This window comes from Mauremys reevesii, linkage group 26 (assembly GCF_016161935.1).
Source record: "Mauremys reevesii isolate NIE-2019 linkage group 26, ASM1616193v1, whole genome shotgun sequence".
In the NCBI taxonomy this organism is placed as follows: Eukaryota; Metazoa; Chordata; order Testudines; family Geoemydidae; genus Mauremys; species Mauremys reevesii.
Window position 1 is genome coordinate 3,261,130 of NC_052648.1, and position 21,106 is coordinate 3,282,235.

The 21,106-nt window shown below is 55.1% G+C and overlaps 1 protein-coding gene across 4 annotated transcripts in view; it reads left to right on the forward strand.

Annotated features, from left to right (window-relative positions):
• The window catches only part of ARID3A (AT-rich interaction domain 3A), a 92,674-nt gene that overhangs the window by 66,171 nt on the left and 5,397 nt on the right, over positions 1–21,106 (forward strand). For all 4 annotated transcript variants that reach the window (XM_039515476.1, XM_039515474.1, XM_039515475.1 and 1 more), the window contains 6 exons: positions 5,369–5,441; positions 15,481–15,664; positions 16,296–16,540; positions 17,284–17,595; positions 18,379–18,468; positions 19,263–20,279. In XM_039515476.1, the coding sequence (XP_039371410.1) occupies positions 5,369–5,441; positions 15,481–15,664; positions 16,296–16,540; positions 17,284–17,595; positions 18,379–18,468; positions 19,263–19,453 (1,095 nt within the window). In that variant the 3' untranslated portion in view covers positions 19,454–20,279. The remainder of the gene's footprint in view (positions 1–5,368; positions 5,442–15,480; positions 15,665–16,295; positions 16,541–17,283; positions 17,596–18,378; positions 18,469–19,262; positions 20,280–21,106) is intronic.

The following is a 21,106-nucleotide window of genomic DNA, read 5'->3' on the forward strand; positions in this document are numbered from 1 at the left end:
CTCTTGTTTTGGTAGGGTTGGCTTTATTTTGCTGTGTGTTCCGCTGGCTCTCAGTCTGGTTGCTAGGCAACTGAGCAAGCTCACCTGGACCCAGTGAGCTCCCCCCAAACGGTTGCATTTCCTGCCGGGGCTGGGGAGCCAGCGCTTTGCTGCGGGAGCCTCGCCGTGGCAGCACACAGCCTGCTCAAGGCGGAACGTGCCCGCAGCTGCTCTCACTTCCGCTTCCTTGCTCCCAGCCCAGCTCCCGACCCAGTTCCTGCTGCGTCCCCAACCTCTCTGCTCCGTCTTGGTTTCTGACTCTTGGCTCCATCCTGAACTATGATTCCAGCTCATCCTTCAGCTTAGGTTTGGCTTCTGACTCCAGTTCAGAACTTAATCTTGGCCCCTTGACCCTGACTCCAGCTTCACCCTTGGGCCGGTGCCTGGTTCCTGGATCTATGCTTGTCACTCCCCAAAGTGCCACCACAATCACCAGGCAAGGTCCTGCTCCACCCACTAGCTAGGCCACCCTGTGGCTTACGTTTGGTAAGGAAGGCAGGTCAAAGAAATTCACCTTGCACTTGGAACAGGGGGTGGGTTGGTCCTTAGTTCCTTGGGGAGTTCCCTCCATTGTCTCCCGCACAGACAAACTGCCTGTGTTGTAGAGTGTTTCCATTCTGCCATTGGTGCACCTGCGGACCAGTCGTTAAAGGAGGACCCGAGACGCTGGCGGGGACACACTGGCAGTAGGCTGGTTCAGTGGTTGTTTCTCTCTAGCTTGGGAAGCAGCCTTCGCTGTATTTCACACGTGCTAGCCCTTTAATCAGTTCCTCTGGCGGATATGTGGCAATAACGACTATTAATCAGCTACGCGTCCGCCGTGCAAAAAGTCTAACCAGCATTGGGACCCAGCTTCCAAAACGCAGTTAAGAATTTAACAGTGGCTTTCGATTCTTTGCCTCCCCAGGCCGGCAAGGCCTGCTCTCATCAATCACATCTGGAATGTGCTCGGCTGTCAAACGATGGGTGTGGTCCCAGGCGAAAAGCTGGTGCAAGTATAAATTGAGGTTGCATTAGAAGCCTTGCATAGATCTTCCTGTCACGGCTTATAAAAACATCCCCCAGTTGTGTATTGCTAAGACCTCTTGCAGCATGTAATGCCCCTGTGCCTTGCTTCATTAATCTTGTCTGGTTTACAATAGCATTAGCGCCTTGTATTGTGTAAGGCTTGGATGTGGGGTGGGAAGAAGGCGTCGGGCATCAAAGGATCCCTTTGCAGAAAGGAGGGGAAGGGGCTTCTGTCCCTAGGGTCTCATTGAGCGTGAAATTCACTCTCGCAGGAGGTGTTGGCTTTAAGATGCTTTGTAAATAAGGTCGGTAGGTTCTCCAGGCCGGATCCAATTTATAAAAGGGGTGAGGGGGGGCTTGCGGCGGCTAAAAGCCCCGGTGATCCCATTGGGACGCTCTTTGAGCAAATACGGGGCACAGCAGTGGAGTGCTGCAGGCAAAGCAGCATTCCTGTATCATGAAGAGGCTGATGAAAACTTACGCCAGCCAAGACAGTCCAAGTTAATGCTGAACTCCCGCCTTCGGGGCGAGGTGAAGTCTTTAATGCCAGGCAAACCGCCGTTCGTGTGACACGTGAAGGAGGATGGTCCATGGCTGTGGGGCTAGCCTGAGCCATGGGAGTCCTGGGGTCAACCTACAGGTTACCAGCGGGATTCAAACCTGGACCCTGCAGCAGTAAAAGAGGGCAGGTCTCCCGCTTGAGCTAAAGGAGTAACTCCAATAGCTGGTAGCGGCAGGAGACCAGTATCCGCTAGTGGAGGATGCACGACGCATTTGGTTAGCATGAGTTACAATCACTGCTGGTATTTGGGGGCCCAGTCGTGAACCAAGACCCCCCGGTGCTAGGTGCTATCTGCACACAGAACCCTTTATACACTAACAGAAACACCAAGTGAGCGAGAGAATGGCATTTACTGGACCAGCTTTTGTCCAATAAAAGAGATTCCCTCGCCCAGCTTGTCTCTCAAATATCCTGGGACCAACAGGGTTACAGCTACTCTGCATCATGCACTAATAGGAACAAGTGTCCTAGAGGCCTCTTTATTGCCCTGTCTGGGTAGTTGAAGCTCTTTGGGGTGGACCCAGATCCTCAATCGGAGTTAGGTCCCTAAATCTCTTCGACAGGGCCGGCGCTTCCATTAGGTGACCATAGGCGGTCGCCTAGGGCGCCAGGATTCGGGGGGCGGCATTTTGTGCGCTCCCCACGGGGCGCGTGGGAGCTTCCGGTTCCACTCCCGTTGCGCCGCCGAAGAAGGAGCTTCTGCCGACGTGCCGCGGAAAACAGCGGCAGGCAATTGAGCGGCTCAATGACTGTCGCCTGCGGCATTTCGGCGGAGGGTCCTTCTTCGGCGGCGCGACGAGAGTGGAACCGGAAGCTCCCGCACGCCTCATGGGGAGCGCACAAAATGCCGCCCCCTGAATTCTGCCTAGGGTGCCAGAAACCCTGGCGCCGCTCCTGCTCTTCGAGACTCTCTGGGCCCAGGTCATTGTGTCTTGCACACTGTGCTCAGAAGGCCAGCGACGCTTTACAGATAACGGGAAAGGATCTATCGTCTTGCTCGGGAGCTCTGGGGCCGTGGTTTTACGGTGACGTTTCCAATCTCTGAAGCGTTCAGAGTGGGTCGGATGGAGGTGGCGGCTCAGTTTCATTTAATGTAGCAGGCTTTTGGGGTCGTGTTAGAAACGGACAGAGGGGCAAAGGTCCCACCAGCTGGTGTAAGTGACTGACACTCCTGCTGCGCACGGAGAGGGGGAGGCGATATTAATAGTTGAGGCAGTACTCTGACACCCACGCACTCTGCAGCTAATGAGCGCTACGTGCACCGAAGAGTCGCTGCGTTCCCTCTACCGGCTCGCAGGCGTCCCTGGCTGCAAACAGCTGCTGAGAAACGCTTGCATGAGCCATGAAGGAAACAGCTGTGAAAGGGGATGAATCTCTGTGCTGTGTCAGTGCACCCCCTCCCTTGACGGCTTTACACACGGTCTGCCGCAGTGTATTGTTAAAGAAAAGGAGATTCTAGTGCCCAGCTTAACAAAGGATCATCCATAATAACTAGTCTGGCTGGGTCCCTGAATGCACCCTTATCCATGGGACCTCATCAGTGGAGCTTTGCCATGCAAACGGCTGGAGGCTTGCTGCTGCTGTTAGATGTACTATGGTAGCGCCCGGCTGCCCCAGTCGGGGATCAGGGCTCTGTTGTGCAGGGAGCTGTACGTACATCTAACATAAGATGCTCCCTGCCCCAAAGAGCTTACAGTCTGGATATGTTGAATTCTGTCCCCTGTCTTGGTAATTGGGATCATCACATAATGATCTGGAGTGTTTGCCGTTAAAGGGACAAGGTGGGAGAAGGACTCTCTTTTATAGGACCAGCGCCTGTTGGGGAGAGAGACAGGCTTTCGAGCTCCACAGAGCTCTTCTGCAGGTGTCAGCTCACAAACACGTCTCTCTCATCCACAGAAGTCGGTCCAATAAAAGAGAGTGCCTCCCCCTCTCTAATACGCCCTGCCCAACGGTGCTGCATACGCTTCAAGGCGTTTGTCTGCCCAGGGCTTGCTTTGCTAACTGCAAACAATCTGGAACCCTTTCCAGTTAACCTACAGTCTCTTTAAAGCCGCAACGCAGCTGCGGGTCGTGACGTGCTTGCTGCCTATTCTTGGGGAGGAAACATTACTGCTCTTCACCCAAGCCATGCAAAGTGTGTGCCCGGAGAGCGCGTTAATTACAGAGAGCAGGGGTCATGCCACCGGTGCTTCAGCTCTGCCAGCAAGCACCAAAAAGTCAATGGCTGCCAGGGCTCCTGCGACCGGCGATGGCCCACAGAGCCGGGCAGCAGAATGGCTTTCGCCTCCTTCCAAAGAAGGCCTTGATCGCGGGGGGACCGAGGGCTGTGGCCCCGATCCTGCTCCCATTCTCGACGCTAAGCCCGTGCTTACGGTTGGGGATTTCAGAGCCCTACGGTAGTCAGGCGCCCGACTCCTGAACTGGCTCCCCTTGTCATTTGCGCACCTAACTCCACGATTCTCCAGCCGAAGAGCCAGCCCAAGTGAGTGCTACCGTCCCAAGCGGACCCCACGTTCAGCCTGGCTTAGGCATCAAGCTCTTTAGGCCAGAGATTGTGCTGCCGCTCGTACATCATCAGCCCCTAACACACAGCTGGGGATAAGCCCCCGCCTCCGCCCTTTATGAGGTTTCTGGGAGTCTCTTGGAGCAGTAACCTGATGTTGCCAGAATGGACCAATCTGATGGCGTTATCCCGGGAGCTGTCTATGGTCCCCATGACTATAGCATTGGAGCCCCTCCCAATCTCCCAGCCCTCCTGTGAAGTGGGGCATTATGGGAACCGTTATCCCCATTTTACAGATTGTGATCTGAGGCACAGAGCGGCTAAGTGACTTGACCAAGGTCACATAAGCGAGTTTCGTGGGTCTTGCCCTCCTGCTCAGGGTCTAACTAATCACTGTATTTGAGATTGGCAAAGAATTTTCCCCCATGTCAGATTGGCTGAGACCCTGTGGGGGTTTTCCCCTTCCTCTGCAGCGTGGGGCACGGGTCACTTGCAGGTTTAAACGACTGTAAATGGTGGATTCTCTGTAACTTCAAGTCTTTAAACCGTGATTTGAGGACGTCAGTAACTCAGCGGAGGTTAGGGGTCTATTTCAGGAGTGGGTGGGGGAGGTTCTGTGACCTGCAATGTGCAGGGGGTCAGACCAGATGAACACAGTGGTCCCTTCTAACCTTACAGTCTGTGAATCTTCCAAGCCATAACAAACAGCTTAACCACTGGGCCACGTGGTGGAGACTCATGTAAAGAAGCGTGTGCTCACCTGCTGTTATCTCCTCTTCCTCCTTCTAATCACCACTCCAAACCACAGCCATGCGAATGGTTTAAAACCAGCAAGTATCGCACGCTGCGGTGCGGCTGTGCCTAGAGAGGGAGCAGCGTTTATAACCCTCGTCGCATAGCGGGAAAACCTAGAAGCTAAAGGAAACCGGGTGGGTGAGACAGCGACCTGGCTGCGTTTCAGGGCTCCGCTTCATGCAGCCTCCCCCGTTTCACCGCTGCCTCTGCTCGCCAGCTGACCCAGCAGTGGAGCTAAAGTGTCTCTCATAATAAACGATCTGCCGTGTTTCCTACCTACTAGGCCACGCGCCGTCCAGCACGTTTAACTTCCTCTGACCCGGGGCGGGCTGGGCACTGCAGAGCCAGGCTTTCCGGGCCGCTCCCTGTGCGGAATGCGCTGATGTGCGGGTGTTTGTCATGTTCTCCTACCCTGGGTGCCTTGCGAGTGATCTCTTCTCTTCCTTCTCTGTGCACAGCTGTACGAGCTGGATGGGGATCCCAAGAGGAAAGAATTCCTGGACGACCTCTTCAGCTTTATGCAGAAGCGAGGTGAGCCTTGCAGTATTGTCCTGGCGAGCTTGCACTAATGCGCATGTGTGTTCCCTGTCCCCTCGCCACCTCAGGTGAGATTCAGAGCTCGAGGAGCCCCACGTTTTATTTTCTTGCTCAATATTATTGCCTCAGGGTTGGAAGGGACCTCAGGAGGTATCTAGTCCAACCCCCTGCTCAAAGCAGAACCAATCCCCAACTAAATCATGAACATGAACCTCGCTGCACATGGGGCTCAATCCTGCTGCATTGAAATGGGTGGCACCTCTGTCCCCGCTGACTTCAGTGGAGCAGGATTGAGCCCCTCGTTCCAGTGGCTTTGCTTTCTTGACTTTTCATCCCTTGGGTCTCGTTTTGCCAAAGCCCTACATACGACGCTGCATTATCCGTTTGATATTCCCCCATCCCTGCTTCTGGGCAAGCGCCTCTCCCTTCTTGATTGGGGTTTGTTTCCTTATTTCCTGCCCCGTTGTAACGGAGACCCTTGGCTGCTGTGCACGGATGCAGCATCCTTGATTTGGTCACTGAGCAGTAATTTGCTTCCATTGTCTCTTCTGCCCATCTATCCCGATGTGCATCTCTTAATATTTTTGAGTGGATGCGATGCTGCATCAGAAACTTTGCTACCAGGATTGATAAGCAGCTGCTAGAATCCCTTTTCCTCCCGTGCAGCTTCACTCCGTAGGTAGACTCCACGATTTCCAGCCACTCCTTCAGAGCCCTGATGTGCTTTTCAAACATGCCTTTGGCTCGGGAGCAGGGAGCTGATGCATTCACACCGAGCAATAACAATGAACAGAGTCAACACAGCAAAGCGATTCCGTGGCAAACGCCGTGGCGCAGACGAAAAATCCAGGCTGATATTTTCAAAAGCCACTAGAGATTTTTTTTCATGCCTCCATTGAAGGTGTCTCAAGTCAGGCACCCCAAATTGCTTGTCACTTTTGCCATATCGAGGCTTATGACATTAAAGGGACGCTGTCAAGTTAGGAATATATATATATTTAATTCCCTTCTTTGATACAAAAACACCTTGGATGATTAAATCTGACAGAGTTTGAGCCAGTTTCGCTGGTTGCTTTGTTCACTTCCTGCATTTTTTAGTGGGGACAGTGGAAATAGATGAACCACTTTCACTTTGCTTATCAGTTTTGGGTGGCTTTCTTGTTCTGGCTCCTTTTGCGGGAGCCCGGCCCTGCAGCCTTTGGGTTGTGTAAAACTGCTTCCACTGGCCTTTATTTTTTATTATTTTTTTTTTTTAAAGTGGGAACATTTCTACAGACCTTAAAGCTTCACAGCAGCAGAATCCCAGCAGTTTTAGTGTTTGCCAAAACCTAAATTTGGCCCTGCTTCAGCAGAGTAGATCTCTGCACAGGGGTGAAATACGTGCCCATGTAGCGAGGCTCCACTCTGGCTGGACCAGATCCTCAGCCAGTATAAATCAGCTTAGTTCTGCTGACCTGACTAATATATACCAGCTGAGGATCGGGCCTATAGAAATCAATAGGATTGCTTCTATACTGCACCGAAACAAGCAGTGACCATACATGAGCATAAACCCCTTGAGCACCATCTACGCCGCAGAACAACCCTTGGGGGGTGAAAGTGGCCCTAGCATAACTTCCCCGCACATCCAAGCCAGAACAGCGAGCGGAGCTTTAGGGTACAGCCCTGGTGGGAAGAAAATCTCGTTTTCCTCAGGAGGTCAAGCCAATATTTCTGGTTTTGGGGGAGTGAGGGACTTCCAAGATATTTGTGTAAATATGAAACTGCTATTGGTGTAGGAGAGAGGCTCAGCAGGGAGCATATGGGGAAGGGGATCAATTCACCGTGAAAGCCAGTGCACCGGCCCATCCTGTCTGGGCTGGAAAAGCGGAGCAGGAAATCTTGAGGCACATACGGAGATGCCTGTGCAAACCAGCTCCGAGACACAGCACGAGAATGTCGCCGCCGGTGCGTGTGACTCCGTACCGAGGGGCTGGTGACTTGCACTGAAGTCGCTCGTGTCAGTGTGCGCCGCTGGCCTCTACTGGATGGAATCTGAACTGTCAGTGTGTGTGTCTTAGGCCCCTGAGCCGCTCCCAGGTTACAGAGAGTCTCCTTTAGCTCAGCCTGTGCCGCTGGAGCAGGAGAATCTGAATTCTCCCCTGGCTGGAGCATGCAGTGTAAGGATAGCCAGGAACTCACAAGTGCCCCCGGTTTGGGATAATATCTTCCAGGGATAAGACAAGGCAAGTGGGAGTGAAAACCAATAGACCAGCTCACGGGGGCTCAAAGTAGAACTAGCGCTTGTGAGGTTTTGGGGTCAGGGGCTGTCCTCTTGTTCTGTCTTTGTCCCGCAGCCTGGGGCTCATAGGGGAGGTGGGGGGAAGGTTGAGCCCAGCTGGTTTCAAACCTTCCCCTTTGAGAGGGATGGTGGCAGGACGGAGGCATGTGGAGGGGGAGAAGCCGGTCCCCATCTCCCAAGCAGCCATGGGTCAGGGAGGAGATTTCCAGCCAGCCACTTCAGAGATGCAAAAACGACTCTGCAGCTGTATTTACAATTGCAGAGGCGGGGGCTGTTTGCCTCAGTGGCGGGCTCGGGTTCCCAAGGAAAGCAGATGGTGCTGCCGCTTGCGTGGGGCCTTTTGTCAAGCAGGCGGCATCTAGGAAACGGGGAGACGGGGAAAGAATCGGCCAAGTTTACTTATTCCATCCTCTGAGTCCTCTCCCAGCCCCCGGCGCTTCCACAAACAATGCAGCCGGCAAGGTGTGGACTCTCCTCGACTGGGGGAGGGAAGGGAGGAGCCCCAGCCAACGCGGGGCTGAAATCAACACTTTCCAAGGCAGGAAAGGTCACCCGCCGGAGCCGAGCGGCTGGAATTGGTGGAGGATATTGTTACTGTGTGCGGGAACCTTGGAAAGCTGGTCTCAGAAGCTAATTTCCCATGGTCGGAGGGAAAGTTTTGGGGAGCATAGGACAGGGTCTGATTTCATCCTGTAGTAATTAATACTTTATGTAACGCTCTTCAGTGTCAACGCTCCTGAAAGAGCATCGCAGTTGCCGTTTTCCAGAAGGGCTGGGGGGCGGAAACTGAGGCACAGAGTGGCTGTGACTTTCCAGAGGGTCACCCACAGGCCTCAGCTGAGCCAGGAACAGAACTCATCAGTTCTGATTCCCAGCCCCATGCCCTCACCACTCAACCACGCTGCCTGCCAAAACCACCGTGAGGCGGATGCTGAAAGCAGATTGCACAGGTGTGTCGGCAGAATATAGTGGAGAACAATGCAAGGTGGTGAACAGCAAGGGGGCAGGCTGAGTTTACGTGGCAGTGGTAATCCTGGAGGGTAGGTGGCTAGTCTGAGCACGAGCATTGAGCCTGCAGAACAAATTCACGCCTCTTGGAATTACCTAGCAAGGCTGCCGTGGAGGATGACAAGGTACAGGCTAAACACGAGACCTGTGTGTTTGACACGCTTGGATCTGCTCACGCTTGGCCTTGCCCTCCTCAGAAATCGCACCCAGCTCCTGGGGAAATACGTTTAGCCTTATTGGAGGAAAAAAACCACTGGATTTTCTATTGGGCCGGCACATCGATTATAAACTCCCAGGTGAAACCTCATGCAGGTGCTGGCAGACTCAACACAGCATTGTTTGTGCACGGTCTGCAAATAACAATTATCATAGAATATCAGGGTTGGAAGGGACCTTAGGAGATCATCTAGTCCAGTGGTCCCCAACCTTTTTTGTCTGGTGGGTGCCAGATGACGAGCCACCGAGGACCGTGGCTGGCGGACGAGCATCTGCCAAAATGCTGCTGAGAAGCAGCAATGTCAATAGGCGTCGCTGCTGAAATGCCACTGAAAATCAGTGGCATTTTGCTGGTGATGCTGCTTGGTGGCATTTCAGCAGCTGCTTGTCCACTAGACAGTACATGGGTGCACATAGATGCCCTGGTGGGTGCCATGGGCACCACTGATCTAGTCCAACCCCCTGCTCAAAGCAGGACAAATCCCCAGACTTTTTTTTACCCCAGTTCCCTAAATGGCCCCCTCAAGGATTGAACTCACAACGCTGGGTTTAGCAGGCCAATGCTCAAACCACTGAGCTCTCCCTCCCCCTTCCTGCAATGCACAGGCTAAGCATGGCTGGGGCTGATCAGTGGCAGACAGCCACCATAAGCTGCTCCCAGCAGACAGGCTGACACTTTCAGCTCAAGTGGCGGGGGCCTGTTCCGGGTTATCTGCCCAGGGATCAGAGTGAGGGCTGGGGAGCTCTGTGGTGAGAAGATGAGGCCGACGTTTCAGGCCTAGCACCTTTTCCTTGTCGGTCTGTGACTGCTTGGGTGAACGCTTTCTGCTCTGGTGCAGTCCCGAGCAGCGAATGGACAGGGCCGGGTTCAAGTGTAAGGACTACAGGCCCTTGCCTAGAGCCCGGGCTCCCGGAGGCACGTGATGAGGTCCAAAATCTCAGCCTTCAAGGCAGCAGGGGCCCAGCAGATCATCTAGTCTGAGCTCTTGCGTAGCCCTGGCTGCCAGCACCCGCCCACAGACCCAGCAATGGGAATTAGGGCAAAATCTTACAGCCCCCAGGAGACTCGACTGTGAGGTGCCACAGGCGGAGCATAGGATGCTCACGGTGCTCAAGGCCCCTGTAATAGCAGGGAAGCGATTAAGTGAGATGTGCCCCGATGGTCCCAGCAAGTGACCCGCACCTGCATGATGCAGAGGAAGGCAAAAAATCCTCAAGGTCGTTGCCAGTTTGACCTGCGGAAAATTCCTTCCCCGGCCCACATATGGGGATCGGTTAGACTCTGAGCCATGTGAGCACCAACCAGCCAGCCTTAACGTTGCTAGCAATCTTAAGAGTTGAAAAGGGGACCTGAGTGTATCTGATGCGGGAATGTCTGCCTGAGTCTGCAGACAGCCTGAACTAAGAGGTGTGAACTGTCCCATTCAGCCTCGCGCTGAGACCTGCTGCTTCGCCCAAGTCGGGGCAGGGCTATGGCGGGCGTAAGGGTGGGAACACGGGAGCTAGGGACTTGGGTTGTGGGCTGGCTGCTGTTCACAAGGGTTTAGAACAGCCTGGGTTCCTCTGAGACCCTCCCTCATCACCAGATTTCAGAGCCTGAGCTCCAGCCACACCCTGGACATCTACACTGCTACTTTTAGCCCTGCGTGCCCAAGTCAGTTCACCCAGGCTCTGAGACTCGCTGCCACGGGTCTGTTTTGGCCAAGTAGACATACCCCGGAAGCCTTCGGCTCCTGGTTAGGGACCAGAATAAGTGACCAGATTTTTAAACGAACAAAGCGCGTTCTTTTGAAAATCTGACCCGTAAGGTTAAAACACTGAGCTGAGTCTCAGGAGATCCAGACTTCATTTCCAGCTCCGCCACCGTCTCCCTGCATGACCTTGAGCAAGTCACTTAATCTCCCTTCCCCATCTGTAAAATGAGGAGGAGAAGTCTGTTTCCTCTCTCTCGTCTGTCTAGACTGTAAGCTCTTCGGGGCAGGGACTGCCCCGTGCTCTGCGCATGCACAGCGATGGGGCCCTGATCTCTTACGGCCTCAAGGTGCTACCACTGTATCAATAATCTCTGTTGCTGACAACAGCTGCAGCTGAACAAGCTTTCCCAGGGACAAACCGTGATCAGCACCATTTAAGTAGCTGTGGTTTAACAATCCCCCCTCTGCCGCTGGCCTGTTTCCCTTCTTCCGGGGAGCAGCCATCAATTAGCAGCATCACCACGGGGTGGGGATTTTGTTTCTTGCTTTTAAAAAGGCAATAAATCAATAACGGAAGAGGCGGGAGAGGAGAAATCCTCGTTGGCTTCCCCCCCCCCCCCCGACTTCAGACTTTGCCACCTCCCTCCCCCACCCTTTGCACCCTTCCCCTCTAGAATAAACCAGAGATCAAGACACCCCCCAGCCCTCCCCTGGCTTTTCTGATTGAATCATCAGCATGATTCTTCAGGCAGCTATTGATGAATGGATGTATTACAGCCCAGCCCCCTCCCTGACTATATGTGGTGTCTCTGCTGCTTTGTATAAACATCCTGTGTCCACGCTTCCCGCCCCCGCCCCTTTCCCTTCCACTGTTGGCCCCAGCTCTGTACTAGGGTGGTAGGTTCAGAATGATACTGGCTGGAACTAGCTGTTTGCTAAGTGTAGCATTAAAGCTGGTCACGTGACTCATTGCAGACGACTGTTCTACGGATGGGGAAATTTGTCCACAAACCAATTGTGTGTGTGTGTGTGTCTGAGAGAGAGAGAGAGAGAGAGAGAGAGTGTGTTGTGTGGTTTGGTTGTCATTGTGATGGTGTTTTTTTTTCTTTGACAAATGTCTGTTCACGATTGCTCAGTGGATCGTTTCTTTTCCAGCTTCCGACTGGGGCCTGTGCCGGTGTTCGTAGCGTGCCCCTTCAGAATTGGCCAGTTCAATCCAGGGACCGCCGGCAGTTCTAGTCTTAGAGCGGGCTCCTCAGCCGAGTATCCGAGCGCCTCCCAGTTGTGTATTGAGCCATGCACCTGACATCCCTCCCGTAGTGGCTGTGACGCAGGGGCAGCGGAGTTGGTCGGGTTTTTTTTAGTACATGCGTTGCTCTGTGTCGATGTCGCGAAGGCTGGTCAGAGCTAACACGCCTGGCACTTGGAGTGGAAGGGGGGGAGGTTTGAGATGGGCCGTTGTTCCTGAGGCAGCTTGTGCCACGGTCCGGGACCAGCCACCGCAGACATTCCAGCTCTGGCACAGCGGGCTCGGCTTCCGGCCCCTGATGGGATGACGTAAGACCAGCGCGTCTGGTGCCAGGACGCCTGGTGGCACACGACGTCCCTGCCCTGTTTGCGATGGGCTGGATCTAGCTGGACTCAGTAGAGGGCTGGGGTGGGGCGGGATCCTTCCCCCAGTGCCCGCGCATCACAAAGCAGCGGCCGCGCTCCCATCCAGCTACTGCTGCAGCCCGGGGTTACAGTGCCGCCTCCTCGGGATCGGGCATTGCTGGCTGACCCAGGTTAGCCGCATCCCAAGGACGTGATCCAAACCCCAGTAATGTCACAGGCAGCTTTTCCCCCCTGACTTCAGCGGGTCCCAATTCTCCTTCCCTCCCCTGCCATGAGCCGGGATACAGCCAGGCGCCAGGCAGCTGGGTTCAGGGGCATGCAGATCCCTTGCATGGGGTCCTAGCATCAACGCCCCCCCCTCCACCCCCCCGCACACACACGCCTTTTGCTGAGGGCAGGGACCTCTGCCTGCACAGGGGCTGGGGCAGCTTCAACCCATTAGGTTGGAACCACGTGGTCCATCCATCGCGGCCTGTAAGCTCGATGGGCAGAGACTATCTTGCATGCAGTGTTGGCACTCACCCCCCCCCTTGTCTAGCCCTATGGGGCAAGGGGGAAAGTCAGTCTCAGGGGGCCATCAAACCCTAGGGCCCCAGCTGCCATTGATACACTAATGAGGTGGGGTCTGCAGAGATCCCATGTGAGAACTGGCTTGCGACCATGTGAGTCTGATCCGGACTGAGCTCACCGCACCTCCATGCCGTCAGAGGGAGGCACTGGGCTGGGCTGGGGTGAACAGGGGAAGCCCCTGTACTGCTTATCTGATTTCTCATGTCATATAACTGAGGGTGCCTTGCCCATCTCATCCGTCTCTCTCTCCCACAGACACACAGACTCTCTCTCACAGCTCAGGGTACGGGACCCACTGGCCTGGATCTCCCAGGGCAGGTGTGGGGAAAAGCTAAAGCCAACCTGACTTTTCTCAGCCCTCGGCGGGCAAACCCCACGGGCCTGATCTAAAGCCACTGGAAAGGTTCCCGTTAGCTTTGGCTCAGACGCTCTTTGCTCTGCGTTGTAGGAAACTGGGGAGCCAAGGGAGTTTGCAGAAAACTTTTCATTTTGGGGGGGGAGAGTGGGGGAGAAGGTTTTTTTTTTTTCCCCTCCTCCATGGAAAAGTTTGTTTTCCAATAAAAAATGCAAATTTCAAATCCTTCCTCCCCACTTTTCTCACCCTCCTCCCGCTTTCCTGCGACAAATGGGAGAGGAGACAGCCTGGGTAGGGGGCGCATTGACAAAACAACACAGGTTTGGCTTTAAAAGCTTTTAAAAAAAATAATTGAAAAACTGGAACATTCCAAACAGAATGAAAATGTTGATGAAAAATCTTGTTCATGTTTTCTGGAGGGAGGGGGGTCCCCAGAGCCTTTTTTTTTTTTTTAGGCTGTTTTTCGTTGAAAATTTGTTTTTGAAAGAAAAACGACCAAATGTAAGATCCTGCTTAGCCAGTCAGGTCTCCGGGCAGGGCCCTCCCTCCTGTGTTCTGAGGGTCACCAGGCACGTTGTTGTTAATTATTTGTATTACTGAAGTACCTAGAAGCTGCAGTCCTAGACTAGGGCTGCATTGCGCTAGGTGCTGCACAAACACCCAACAAAACGTCAGCCCCTCGCTAAAGAATTTACAATCTACGTATAAGAGAAGAAAGAAATGGATGAAGCTGGGGGAGGGGAGCACAAGAAAACAGTGAGATGATATCATCTCCTCTCGCTAATGGTCTGCATCCAGTTTTTATAAGAGACACGTCCTTAAAGTATCCTCGGCCTGGCCCCTAGCCTGGGATTTTTATCAGGAATGACACTGACTTGCCTACAGGTTTTGGCCTCTTGGGTCATTGGGGGCTGGGAAGGTGGGGGACCCTCTGTAGCCCTGTTTGGGGGTGAGAGACTCTCGGGGAAAGTTTCAGGCTCCAGCCCGGTTATCCCCTAGTCTCCGGCTGGGGGCGTGAACGCAGATTTGAAGGCATTGGCCCATTCGCCCCCTCTGGCCCAGCCCAGAGCGGTGTCCCAGCTGTGATCCCTCGTGGGGTTTTAAATCCAGCTCACCGGAGCAGACGGGACCTTCCGGTCCGTTGCACAACAGTTTGGTGGCTTCTGTCTCTTCCGCTCTCTGACTAATTCCCTCGTCCTCTTAAAAGCCCCATTGCCGGGCTTTGGTTGCTAGCGCCACCTGCTGGACACGACCCAGCTGGTGTCCGTAAGCTCCTCTCCCCGCACTGGATGTGTGGAGTTGCTGCTGCCGTCTCAGGGCGAGGGTCTGGGGAGAGCGACGTGCGTCTGACGCTAATGCAAAGACAGAGCGGTGGAAAATGGCCAGAGTATCCTGTGCGGGGAGGGTTGGGTTTCTTGCTCCATCACATCCTGTTCCTATCCGCCGCCGTGTCACTTCTGTGGTACCTCCCAGGAGCTGTCGCTGACCAGGGCAGGGCGGCAGATAAGTCCAAGAGAATTACCCCTTCAGATAGGCAGTGAGGTCTCCATATCAGCCCAGTCCAATACACCAGGCTCCTTCAAATGTGTGCATGAATGGCCCCAGCCCAGCAGAGCAGGGGCAGGGATGTGAATAAAAAAATGTTTAAATAATACCATGCAAATATGCAAATCCTCCCCCACCCACAATCGGATACCAGCCGGGCGTGCTGGGAAGGGAGCTGGGGTTGTTCCTGTGCTAAGCACAGATGAAACGGCCAGGGGGATTTAGGGGACCTTTCCATGCTGCTACGAAAAGGATTTTCTTCAAAAACGTGTCCCAGGCACACTTGGGATAAAGATGATCTCGTCTGAAGGGCAAGTATTTCCTTCCTCGTGTTAATCACACATTATTGTAGATCCCAGAGGCCCCAGCTGAGATCGGGGCCCCATTGTGCTGGGTTCTGTAATATACATGTTCTTAGGGACAGTCCCTGCCCTGAAAAGCTAGAAAGAAAAAGGAAGGAGGTATTCATAGAATCTCAGGGCTGGAAGGGACCTCAGGAGGTATCTCGTCCAACCCCCTGCTCAAAGCAGGACCAATCCTCAGACAGATTTTCGTTCTGATCCCTAAATGGCCCCCTCAGGGATTGAACTCACAACCGTGAGTTAAGCAGGCCAATGCTCAAACCACTGAGCTGTCCCTGGAAACCTGCAGCATGGAGCAGGGACCTACTTGTCTGAGAGCCAGGGATGGGCTCCAGGGTTTCTGCGTCCCAGTTGCAACTTGCTCTTCCGTTTCACCCCCACCCCACAGGGACCCCCGTCAACCGAATCCCCATCATGGCCAAGCAGGTGCTGGATCTTTACATGCTGTACGTGCTGGTGACCGAGAAGGGGGGCCTGGTGGAAGTGATCAACAAGAAGCTGTGGCGGGAGATCACCAAAGGGCTCAACCTGCCCACCTCCATCACCAGCGCTGCCTTCACGCTCCGCACTCAGTAAGTGCCGTGGGATCCGGGGGGCGGGAGGGGGCTTTCCCTGGGCAGGTGGGAGGCCGCCCTGCCCTTCCATCCAGCGAGCCTAGTGCTCGATCCCAGCTTCCCACGGCGGTGGGAGATCCCAGCCGCGGTTCCTTAGTCCAGCAAGGGCCGGAGTTGGCTGGGGGGGGATCAGCTACTGTTCGTTTAAGGGGTGGCACTCGGCCACAGCCCATCGTGGGGCTGAGTGTGTGGGAGGCTGGGTCCCCTCCCTGTTTCCCAGATTGCTCTGCTTCCTGCTGGATCCGCACCCGCGCTCTCTTCCCCGCCCCAGATGGAGAAAGGGGCCTCTCTAGCCAGAGGCTGATCTGGACTGGCCCCTGTTAAGGTTTGGCGGGTGCAGGACAGTGTCGGTGTCTCCAAACCTCCTACTTTCACCGCCCAGATGGGGAGGGGGCGGGGCTACAGAAATCCCTTTCTCTTGAAGGCGGCGCGGCTCTGGGGAAAAGGCGCCCCTGGATCAACGCCGACAGGTGCCCGTGTTAGCTGCTGGCCTGCGGGAGCCGCCTCCTCAGCGGGTGGGCTGGGAGGTTTCTCGGGCGGGCCAGGGGCGGCTGGTGCCGCGGGCTGAGCGGGGCGTTTCCTCTGGCAGATACATGAAGTACCTGTACCCCTACGAGTGCGAGAAGCGAGGGCTCAGCAACCCCAACGAGCTGCAGGCCGCCATCGACAGCAACCGGCGAGAGGGCCGCCGGCAGGGCTTCGGGGGCTCCCTCTTCACCTACTCCCCCAGCGGCACCCCCAGCCTGCTCTCCTCCCCCAAGCTGCAAGTGCCTGGCCTGGGGCTGGCGGCCACCAACGGCGGCCCCATCGGCCCCGGGCAAAAGATAAAGAAAGGTAACGGCTTGGCATGAGCGGGCCGGGCCATGGGGGGAGCGAGGGAGTCAAGGTCTCAGGGTTTGACCCCTTTAGCTAGAGCTTTTCACCCGTGGTTTCAGAGCCCTCTGGAGCGGGGAGTTAATAACGTTCCTATGGCACTCACAGGCAAAGGATAGAACCCAGGAGTCCTGAGTCCAAGTCCCCCTCCTGCTCTCCGCCAAGAGCTGGGAAGAGAACCCAGGAGTCCTAATTCCCAGTCCCCTCCCCCACTCTTTCTTAACACTGGGAAGAGAGCCCAGGAGTCCTGGCTACCAGACCTGCGCTCAGTCCACGCTGCTACACCAGCTCCTTTACATGGTGCCACTTTAATGTCAGACTCTCAGAGCAATTTATAACCATTAACGGAGCCAGCGGGATTGCTCTGCACACTCACCATAAAATAGGCTAGGATTATCCCTAGTCTGCCACAGGGGAAACTGAGGCAGCGTGCAGGGAAGTAACTTGACCCAGGTCATACAGGAAGGCCGTTGGGACCTAGGTGTCTTGAATCCCAGCCCCCCTGGTCTAACCACTAGTCCTCAGTGCCATGCCCGTGTGAATCAACACAGAACACGTTGAAAGGAGAGTTCCATACAACGGAGCCATCCCGTCCTGCAGCAGGGAGCTGGCTGGGAAGGCTGGGTTTCTCATGCACGTGAAGAGTCTGGCCTGGACCAGCCCTCGCGAGCTCACGGGACTCCCGTGCCCTCTCCTTGTTGCAGAAGAGGACTCGCCCATGCCAATCACTATGCCCAGCCGACTCCCTGTGGCCCTGGCTGGCCACCCAGTGGTAGCAGTCCAGGCAGCGGCCGTGCAGGCGGCCGCAGCTCAGGCAGCGGTGGCCGCTCAGGCCGCGGCCCTGGAGCAGCTGAGAGAGAAGCTGGAGTCCGGGGAGCCTCCGGAGAAGAAGATGGCTCTGGTGACGGATGAGCAGCAGAGGCTGATGCAACGGGCCATCCAGCAGAACCTCCTGGCCATGACGGCGCAGCTACCCATGAGCATCCGCATTAACAGCCAAGGGACCCGCTCGCCAGGTGGGCAGCGCTGGGGCTGGCTCGGGGGGGAGGGAGTCACAATGCAGATCATCCCCAGAGGTTAGTCTAGGGGTCCCCAACCCCATCCCAGCCCGCTGGACTAAGGCCACCCCGTGCACGGGTCATCGGCAGTGGGGATTGAACCTGGGACCTCTGATTCTTAAATGCCGAGTCTCCACTGTATGAGCTAAAAGAGCTGTCTCCAGCTCCCTGTCCCATGCGTGGGCCGCTCAGCCAGGCCATTTCCCCTCGCCCAGTGTGGGAAGGGCTGTTTCACTAGCCAGCGTTTCGAAACAAGCGCCTCTTCCGTGTCATGTCTGATCCGGTCCCTCTCAGCCCCTCCCCGCTCCCTGTACCAAAAGCATTTCCTGGCACTGTGCTGGACCCATTTTTAGCAAATCTGAAGACTCAAATCCCAAAGCTGCTGGTGTCTTGCGAAGCCGGGTTTGATTCCCAGGGGCGTGGGGGCCTCTGCTCCTGCTGATGATGCCAGACCCCTAAACCAGCCTTGTAGAGCTCACTCTTCTCCACGTCCTCTTCCCCACCCGATGGTTTCCATGGGTCCCTGCTGCCTGTCCAATAGGACCACAGTGACATTTAAAGGCAGACCCGGATGCCAAGTCCCCCATCTGTAAATGGAGAGGGATTTTTTTACCATCCCTGTTTCTAGCCGAGAGGAAAGGATCTGGGGGTGGCGTCTGCAGGGTTCTGCGAGCCTGGCGGGTCAGGGTGGTCTTGTTCTGACTGAGCACTTTGGTTATAATCTGATTTATCCTGCTGCAGAAAACCGTCAGGACTCCGGCATGAGCCTGACCAGCAACGGCACAAACAGCATCAGCATGTCAGTGGAGATCAACGGCATCGTCTATACAGGTAACGGGAACGTGGCCGGGTCTCCGTCTCTGCCTCTCGCCCCGCCCCGCCCCTCCCCAGCCCCCTGCTGGCCCAAGCCAACAGCAAACCACAGATCTCCCTGGTGATCACCGTGACCCCATCGCGCCGGGGGCTGTACAAGGCCAGAGCCGGCTGTCTGATCAGAGCCCAGGTTCTGGTCTCACGGTTCCCTTCCCAGCCTTTCCAGGGGTGGATTGGATTGCTCCGCGCCGGACGCTCCTCTCCCTTTGCAGGCGTTCGGGAGGTAGTAACTGGCTTCTCCGCGTCTCGCTGCCCTTAGACAATGTGCTTCCAAACTCATTCCTCTGGGGACAAAGGCGCTTGCAAGTTATTTTCACGAATCGGCGCTGCTATGGTAGTGCCTAGAGGCCAAGAGCCACACCCCATTCTGCTGGGCGTGGCACAGACACCTGGCGACAGCCGGTCCCTGCCCCAAAGAGCTTACGGGTTGCGAGGGGAAACAGAGGCACAGTAACTAGCTAGGAATAGAACTGTGGGCTCATAGGCCAGGGCCCTAAGCACTAAATCGCCCCTCTCCAATGAAGCTTCTTCCTTAGCTGCTTATTGCAGAGTTTCTTGCCCGTTCCTCTGAAGCCGCTGGGCCGGATGGATGGCGGCTTTGATCCGGGCTGACGGTTCCTATGTATCAGGGCCCCACTGTCCTAGCAGGGAGGACAGGGGAGGAAGGAGCGTTCTCCCCACTTCGCGGCTTGGTTCCCGCTGGAGTTAGGAGCCGCCCCGCCCCAAGCCTCTCCCTCTTGTCTCTCCCCCAGGTGTGTTGTTCGCACAGACCCCCGGCCCCTCGTCCTCCTCGCTCCCTTCCTCCGCCTACAGCAAAGGAAACAGCGGCAGCCGGAGCAGCAGCAGCAGCGGTGTGGGGGGCAGCAGCGGCGTCTCCCAGGCTGCCCCGGCTGCTTCGTCCGCCCCTCCAACCTCTACCTCTAATAACTCTTCTTCGCCTTAGCCCCCCCTCCCCCAACGGCAGCGCCTCATCTCACCAAAAGACAAAAAAAATAAAAATAAACCCACACGTGGAGCTTCTATCACAGCTGATGCCAAAAACCAAGCTTGCATCTGGCTTTCCCGGGGGGTGGGGGGAGGAAGCCCTGTCTCCCCCTCCTCCTGAGAGGACTGGAGAAAGTTTTGCAAGGAGAAAAGCTTTAATCCAGGGGGTTTCATTAAAAGCAGCCTGGACTCTGAGCCAGTCATTACCCGGTAGCTTTGGAGGTGATGCATCGTCCTCCCGGAACGCTTTACCTCACAGACACCCCACTTTGCACTGTGCGTTTGTTTGTTTTTAATGTTGTTGTTTGAAGTTGTGTTCTTTTGGATACCTCCAGACAGACACACAGTCGCACCGACGCCCACGGGCTTGTGTTTTTAATGAAACCTCCCCACCTTTCGTTTCTTTTCTTTTTTTTTTAAACGGAAAACAAAATTTGCAAAAGCGGGAGGAATTTTAATCCTTTAAATCTTTTTAATTTTAAGAACTACACTCGGCATTTTACGAGGTGGTTATTTGGATCTCTCTCTTTTTTTTTTTTTTTTGTAAATAGCTTCTATTTTATTCTCTAAAAAAGAAATCAAACTTTAACTCTCAAAAATGCTATATATTAGTGTTCGTTCAGGGAAACAGGACTTGGAAACCTTGTAACCTCTTTTTCTTTTTTTCTTGTCGTCGTCTGATGTTGATCTTTGGTCGAGTTTGAGCCGCGCGACTTTCTTTCGAACGCTGGTGACGCCCGAGGTTCGGGAGAGAGCCAGGGTGACCCCACCGAACGAGCTCAGGGGTTTGTATGCAGGGTGGAAGGGGGCGGGGGGGATTTAAGCGAGCTCCATTTGGAGATCTTAGGGTTGAAGTTGCGTCTTTGATCGGCAGTTATTAGGAGACGGTTTCGTATAGCTGCCTCTTTGGGAAAAGTCTGCGTTTCTAGGATCCGTTTCCTTCAGGGATAGAGGTAAAGGGGTTAGGTGCCACCTCTTCGGGCTCTCCACTCCACTCCACAACTAGCTGTTGGACGTTGGTCCTCTAGGGGCTTGAGCTGACCCGGATCCAGAAAAGCACTTACGTGCCTCCTGGGCTTCGGGCAGCGCCTCAGTGCAGCCGAAGGGGTTACTCGCTGCTCCAAGTTGAGCAGGTGCATAACAGTGGTGCTTTGGCTCAGGGCCAGAGTGCGCGGCCAAGGGCGTAAAGCGGAGCTGTCTGCACGGCCAGCCTGCTTCGTCGGGGTCCTGCTTCGGCACAGCGCGTGGTCGCGGCCCGCTGGCGGTAAGGGGACTTCAGCAAACGCTTCGCCGGTTAGGGTTGAGAGCTGTGTGGATGGGGCAGCGGGGGGAAGGCAGTGCGTGGGGAGGTGTCGTTGCTTGACACCCATGGTCTGCAGTAACGATACGTTTGCCCCGGCTGGCAGGAATTCTCCAGGCGTAACTCAAGGGGCTGCAAAGGGTGCGATTCCGGCTTGTAGGCTTTGGAGGCAAAAAACAGGTTTTGCATCGCGAGACTGAACGGTAAAGCTCCCCAGACTCTGCTTCCCATCCCCAGTTCAGAGCACCCTCCCTCTCCCTTTGCCTCTTTTAGTCCCTCTGATCTGGACCTACAGGTGAGGGAATTCGGTTC